Source organism: Oryctolagus cuniculus, chromosome X, assembly GCF_964237555.1.
Source record: "Oryctolagus cuniculus chromosome X, mOryCun1.1, whole genome shotgun sequence".
NCBI lineage: Eukaryota > Metazoa > Chordata > Mammalia > Lagomorpha > Leporidae > Oryctolagus > Oryctolagus cuniculus.
Genome location: NC_091453.1, coordinates 42455978 through 42463531, shown reverse-complemented (window position 1 = coordinate 42463531; position 7554 = coordinate 42455978). Strand labels below are relative to the sequence as shown.

Below are 7554 nucleotides of genomic sequence, written 5' to 3'. Positions count from 1 at the left end.
TCATAACGTGGTGGCTCTGGGTTTATGTTTTTTTAAAAAAAAAACTTATTTCTATGCATTTCAGGATATTCTTTAACTGTGTTGCTAAACTTTATTAATTTGGTCAAGAACAATGCTGTTTGGATTTCTATCACTGGTTATCTGTGTTGCATATTTTTACTTTTTCTTAAGATTATACTAGTCTTTATTAATTCTACTCATTTTATAAAAATATTAATGTATTTGAAAGGAAGCGTTACAGAGAAGCAGAGGCAGAGAGAGAGAGATGCATTCCATGCAAGATTCACTCCCCAAATAGCTGAAATGACCAGAGCTGGGCAAAACTGAAACCAGGAGTTAGGAGACTCTTCTGGCACTCACATGTGGGTACAGGGGCCCAAGGATGTGGGCCATCTTCTACTGCTTTTCCAGGCCATAGAAGAGAGCTGTATTGGAAGTGGAGCAGTTGGGACTTGAACTGGCACACATATTGGATGCCAACACTGCAGACGGCAGTTTTACCTGATAAGCCACAATGCCAACCGTCTACTCATATGTTTTAAAAACACTTTTCCTTTATTATTTGTTTCTGTTGTACAGTCTTACTAAAGGCATTATATTGATGATGTCCTCCATTTTCACTATCCTATATTGCTGTATAGTTCATCTTAGATCTTAAGAAGGATGTCACGATGATTAGGTCTCTGTCTTCTCACATAATATCTTGAGCCTATAAATTTATCTGTGCACTGATTTATATGACATCTCCTCTATTTCTTTCTGTGTTTGCCAATCCTCCGTCACTCTGCCAACTATTTGCCTCGTGATGTCTCAAGCCCTATGTGCATTCCAGCTATGCCAGACCTTATGTATCTCTTATCTTGCTCCTGAAACCATATCTTATCAGCAATTTTACCAGTTTATGTGGCTGTGTCTGATGTTCATCCTTGTAATCTTGCATTTAAAAATCATTGACATCCAAGCCTGCTCTTAGTAGCCTATCCTTGTGCCTGCAGCAAGGGCTGGCTTCAGGGTCTCCATTGCTTTTGTTTACACGTCTTTCCTCAAGTGGCTCCTACTGTGCTTGTATCTTATGCCAATCCTCATGAGTCTCCAGCTCCTCTACATGTAGCCATTATCTTCCCCTCACATGCTGACCTCTCTGATTCATACAGCCCATGTCAGGACACCTGGGTCTCCATTCCTTTATACACATTGACTTCACTCCTAATTCCTGGTTATTGCTGCATTCCTCTAAAGAAGGCTAAAATTCCCAATTGGTTTGCAATATTTGTCTCACTGTTGCAAATATATTGAGAATTACTGCCTGGCCTCAAAGTCGGTTGGTGGACAATCAGTTGAGAAATCACACAGATATTCGCTATCAGTACAGCTGCAGTGTCCTTTCCAATTTTTCAAAACAAAATGCTAATGTTACACACAAATGGCATAACCATGAACAATGCCTGCCCTGCAACAAGGAAACAGAAACCACTTATTATTGAATGAGACAACTGTGCAGAATAGATATTCAAAATATAACCTATTTAAATACTGGATTTTCAATATAAGTATATATTTGACCCTCAGGTCAAACCAAATCTCCTGGCTCTGATGTCTAATAGCCCCTGAAATTAGGATCTCACTATCAAACTGCCCTGGAAAATCCCCAAGCACAAGCATCCAAGAAGCGTTCACAGCAGCGGCTTCCTGCCACACTACTGAGTGTACCACCATGTGATGTTCTCCCTGACTTCCCTTTATCCATTATCCACCGGCTGGTACCCAATCTGGCCATCCACAACAAAAGCAGAATACTCTCTACTTGATGCTGTGCTGAGGGGGCTCTTAAATTGATGGATTTCAGGGAAATCTCATGGGTTCCTCTGGACCTTCCTTGACACTGATGAGGCTCATCCACCCATATAGTCACCAGTGATAGGCCACTGGCATACTGGCTCTGAAACCCCACAGGCACTCCTCTGGATGACAGTCACCTTTTACTGGCTCATGACATAGATAACTGTGGCCCGATTGGAGACTGAATTATAGGGCATGCTCTCTTCAATTCATTATTGCAGTGCATCAGCCCTGCTGGGTCACTGACAGACTTAGGATAATTTCATGGTCAACATTATTAATGCAGGACCCATGTTTCCTCATGAAATCTGGCATTGTTCCTCCACACCTCTCATTTACCATTTCTGATCCTTGGCATGCATTGAAGTTGTGATAGTCTAATATCAATCTCCAGTATCTGTCTGATTTTAACTATCTGAACTGTTGAATTAAATCTGGATATGTTGGAGTTCACAATCTATGATTCTTGCCTCATTTATTTTTAAGGAAAGAACTTAAACAGATAATACTCTTTAAAACATAAATCCAGTATCAGTATACCAACTTTCAAAATTGATAATTTAATATTATCTAATACCCATTGTTTCTGAAATGTAACATAGATTCTGACTTAGGTATAGTTGGAAGGATGGTTAGAGGGTTTCATTTGTATCTGCTCTTACATTGTAGGTCACGGAACCAATGTTGTGTCCTTCCCATTACCAAGTATTTTCCCTCCATTTTACAATTTGAGAGCAGAGAGGTTAACCATGTTGGGCTACGGGAACCAATAGACTCTTTGAAAACTTACCTTGGACTAGAGCACTGTTTTCTACCATAGTCGCTATTATTTTGGAATCTTAACATTCAAGTTGTTATCTGAGTTCCCAGTGTATATGACATTCCCTACCATGAGGAATGACCCACAGAAAAGATCCACCTCTGTGATTCTCAGCAATAACAGTGCCCTTCGCACCAACACCAATTTTATTGCTTTTGTAAATGGAATGTCTTTGGGCCTCTTGTAGAACATAGTCATTTTATAACTTTTTCAGCTGTATCAGTTTAGTAACTGTAGCATAATTCCTGTGAGATTTTGATTGTTTCTTTCTCTATCACAGAAATTCAGCTATTTCTACCTCCCTTAGCATGGACTGTTTTTGGTTTAAGTTTTCAAATGTCATCCTAGTATTACCATCATCCTTTGGGATCTTTGACAATGGGTTAAAACCTTTGTTGTTGATGAGTGTTCTCACATTGAGCAACCCTCCCTTTTCTAAATTTTTCCTCCACCCTCAGGACTCAGTCTCATGCACACTCTGCCACTCCTGATAATACATATTGGCTAGGCCTTGCAACTGTCTCTTTTTAGACACAGCAATTTTTCTCACTTAAACGATTATACTTCTGTAGCTAGGGCCATTGGCATGCAAAGGTTATTTAGCCTTGAAAGCTACTGTTAGGAAGAGTAGATGCAGTGAAATCCCAAAGTGAAATCTATTTCTGGGTGGCAAACTCCTGTCTTTCTCTAAGGCATATGTGATATCATAATATTATATTGACATAAATTGATGAAGTCAGAGTGGCCACAATTTGAGTGATTTTAGAAATTCCATTGTCTGGGGACTAGTTTGGCAAGAGAGTATAGTTAAATCTACTAGCCAAAGATCATTTTCCTCAAGAGAAAGGGACATAGCAGGTTATGCTATCATCAAGATTATGTAAGTATATTATAAGGCTTCATAGGAGTACTATCATAATTTAGACTTTTTTTATAGCCTTTCTTGTTTTACCCCCATAACCACCTGTTCAGATAATATTATCAGCATTAAAATGATAGTTATATTAAAATGCTTTATAGCCACAGTTATTAATTTTAGATTAATCAGAGATGGAAACTAATTTTCATGGGTGTAAATTATGATAATTGTAGCTAGTTGAATCATTTGGAAGCTTTTGCACTTTTAGAACATATTTTTAAAACCAAAAATTAAAGTGTAATATACAGTTTTGTCTTTATTGCATATAGCAATGTGTATCAAGTGTTTTATGTCCTAGAATCAAGATGGTCATAAAAATGTGCTATATATATATATCTATATATATAGCACATTTATATATATAGCACATTTTTATGATCTTTCTATATAATATATATTATATATATATATATATAAAATGAAAGTGCTTAACATATACCTTCATCTATAATTCAGTATTCATTGGTGTAGATGTCTATCTGAATTTCAAGATTCTGGGTTATGCAATATAATTCTATTAATTCATCTCATTCAGAAGAGAACAAGTCCTAGGCTGCTTTCATACTCTGCTGGACTTGTGCTAACAGTGTTAAACTTCCTAAGAAACCTCCACTGTAAACTTATTACTTTTTCCCCCAAATACTCTATTTTTAATTGATAGCTGGTGGCAAAGTGCTTCTGCTTAAAACAGAAATAATCTTAAGATGATAAAACAACCCCTCCCTCCCCAGCCTTCCCCTCGAGCAGACGCGGCAGCGCCTCTGTCTCGCTTTTTCTTATTTTTTTCCCCCCTTTCCCCTTCCTTTTTTTTTTCTCCCTTTTTCTCCCCTTCCCCCCTTTCACCATTTCCCCTCGGAGGCGCTTCCCCTGGGCAGGGGCAGAGCCGGCCTCACCCCCCGCCTCTCCCCGGCCCCCGCCGCCCTATGGCGAGAGGGAGCCCCCTCCTCACCCGGGCACCAGCGGCGGCGGTTGGAGGAGCGGGACCGGCGGCGGTGGCCTCACGTCCAGGGTCACCATGGAACTAACTCGCTGAGCGCCTGGCCGGCCGCAGGCGTGTGTCCCGCCCGAGTGCCTGCGCCCTCCGTGCCCCGCTCCCCCTCTTCTCCCTCCTCATCGGCCGGCTCCGTGTCCCGCGCGCCCCGACGTCGCGCGCTGAGGAGAATGAGGCGGTGACGGGGCCCCCGGATGACCCCGCGTCACCCCTGTGAGGCCTACAGCTCTGCCGGGGTGGAGGAGGAGGAGGAGGAGGAAGAGGAGGAGAAGGTAGCTACATCAAGCTGGGTGGCAGGCAGCTCCAAAGGATATCATGAAGTTTCCAGGACCCTTGGAAAACCAGAGATTGTCTTTCCTATTGGAAAAGGCAATCTCTAGGGAAGCCCAGATGTGGAAGGTGACTGTGCCGAAATTCCCTACAGATCAGAATGTTTCTCCATCCCAGAGAGATGAAGTAATTCAGTGGCTGGCCAAACTCAAGTACCAGTTCAATCTTTACCCAGAAACGTTTGCTCTGGCTAGCAGTCTTTTGGACAGGTTTTTAGCTACTGTAAAGGCCCACCCGAAATATTTGAGTTGTATTGCCATCAGTTGTTTTTTCCTAGCTGCTAAGACTGTTGAGGAAGATGAGAGAATTCCAGTACTGAAGGTATTGGCAAGAGATAGTTTCTGTGGATGTTCCTCATCTGAAATTCTGAGAATGGAGAGAATTATTCTGGATAAGTTGAATTGGGATCTTCACACAGCCACACCATTGGATTTTCTTCACATTTTTCATGCCATTGCAGTGTCAACTAGGCCACAGTTACTGTTCAGTTTGCCCAAATTGAGCCCATCTCAACATCTGGCAGTCCTCACCAAGCAACTGCTTCACTGTATGGCCTGCAGCCACCTTCTGCAGTTCAAAGGATCCATGCTTGCTCTGGCCATAATTAGTTTGGAAATGGAGAAACTCATTCCTGATTGGCTTCCTCTTACACTTGAACTGCTTCAGAAAGCACAGATGGAGAGCTCCCAGCTGATCCACTGTCGGGAGCTTGTGGCACACCACCTTTCTACTCTGGAGTCTTCCCTGCCTCTAAATTCCGTTTATGTCTACCGTCCCCTCAAGCACACCCTGGTGACCTGTGACAAAGGAGTGTTCAGATTACATCCCTCCTCTGTCCCGGGCCCAGATTCCTCCACGGACAACAGCAAGCCAGAAGTGCCAGTCAGAGGTACAGCAGCTTTCTACCATCATTTCCCAGCTGCCCTTGGGTGCAAGCATACCTCTGCTAAACGCAAAGTAGAGGAAATGGAAGTGGATGACTTCTACGATGGAATCAAACGGCTCTATAATGAAGATAATGCTTCAGAAAACGTGGGTTCTGTGTGTGGCACTGATTTATCAAGACAAGAGGGACATGATTCCCCTTGTCCACCTTTGCAGCCTGTTTCTGTCATGTAGTTTGAATGGGTATTACCTTCAAGTACAAACTAAGGTAGACCACTCTAGAAATGAGAACACGGAAAAATCAGGAAAGGCTATAGAAAGATATATACCTTATCAGGCTGATCTGAAGTGAGCCAGAAACAAATCCCCCCATTTAGTTATGTGGCTAATTGTAATTCAGTACTTCACATAAAGACAGCTATATTGAGATAGATACATATATCTATCTACTTCAGAAATATCCAAAATTTTTTAAAAAAAGTAAAAAATCCCCTTGTAGTCAGTTCTGCTCTTCTGTTAAAATGTAGCTTGCCCTGTGTCAAAATTTTTCTTTAAATTTTAGAATTCATAGCTTGCAAATCCTATCCCCAGCATCCAAATTTTCCTGTTGCTTTTGCCTGCTTCTCCATTGAATAATGAATTTTATGCATGTTGATCTATACCCCAATATCCACCGAAAAGGGCCCCACCCCCAATTTTTAAAACAATTATTTCAGCTTAATGGCCATGTTTAATCCTGATTCAAATTCTACCTAGTTTGAGAAAGGTACTATGGAATTGTCCTGTGTGAAGTAAGAAGTGGTAATAGGAAAATTGCTCACAATACCACTTTGCTTATTTCAGTTTCTATTGTTTGAAAGCAAAAATCACTGTCTTTAAGAGATGCTTTTTAAAGTGGCACATATTAGGTCACCCATAGATTTGCTGAAAGCATTTTTGACATTTGTATATAAAAGAATTTGTGATAAAGTTAATATATCAAGGTGCTCACCAAAGAAATATGTAACAACTAAAATTAGGTTTTTGTAACTGATGGGTTTCCACTCATTTATAATCAGTAGGAGAATGTCTAGATGTTGGGCAGCTCTATGATTTGAGTGTTACATGTACTAACTAAATTCAGTACCCTAGTTTTAATTCTGTATTGGGATTTTCTTGATGAAAGTTACTTCCCATCTCCCCAACCTACCTTTGTTCCTCTTAATGACTTCTGGATCCTGAGCTCCCTTTGCAGTCTGAAGGCGGCACTACAGTCAGAACCATGTCCTGATGTTAAAAGCCTCTGGTAGCAATAAAAGTTGTCCTTAAAAAAAAAAAAAGATGATAAAACAAGCTGTAATTAACATGTTCCAATCATAAACATCACTAGAATGGAGAACTCAATGCTCTGTTAAAGAGTAATGAAGCATCAAGCTATGGATGTATCTCAGTGGATCCCTGGTGGTGGAACATGTTGTGGATAATAAGAGCATTGACATATTTGCAAGTCTTCAATTAATGACATAAAGTGTATAATAATTCAATTCAATAGACAATATAGTCAGTTTGAATACTTCTAATCAAAGTGGAAAAAATTCCTCTTACATTAGTAAGCACCAAATCACAAGGGTACTTATATCATACAGGATGCATTGATGAGTAGTAACCCACTTTTATCATTTAAAACTTACTTTACTAGAAATCATGGACTTTGCATTTGGTTAAACTTATTTTTTTAAAAAAAGATTTATTCATTTATATGGAAGTCAGAGTTACACAGAGAGAGAAGCA

General features: G+C 40.4%; 1 protein-coding gene across 1 annotated transcript; it reads left to right on the top strand.

The window, feature by feature from the left end:
- The first annotated feature begins 4300 nt into the window (after positions 1-4300).
- Positions 4301-7103, top strand: LOC138847585 (cyclin-I-like). The gene is made up of 2 exons (XM_070066757.1): positions 4301-4841; positions 4999-7103. The coding sequence occupies exons 1-2, from the start codon at positions 4764-4766 to the stop codon at positions 6016-6018; spliced, it is 1098 nt and encodes a 365-aa protein (XP_069922858.1). The 5' UTR covers positions 4301-4763; the 3' UTR covers positions 6019-7103.
- Positions 7104-7554: the final 451 nt, after the last annotated feature.

What these genes read in the sequence shown, in the direction of transcription:
- LOC138847585 (XM_070066757.1), top strand. Translation starts at nt 4,764, where the DNA reads ATGACCCCGCGTCACCCCTGTGAGGCCTACAGCTCTGCCGGGGTGGAG. An exon ending in AGGAGGAAGAGGAGGAGAAG is followed by an intron (nt 4,842 to 4,998) that starts GTAGCTACATCA and finishes CCTACAGATCAG; the next exon opens with AATGTTTCTCCATCCCAGAG.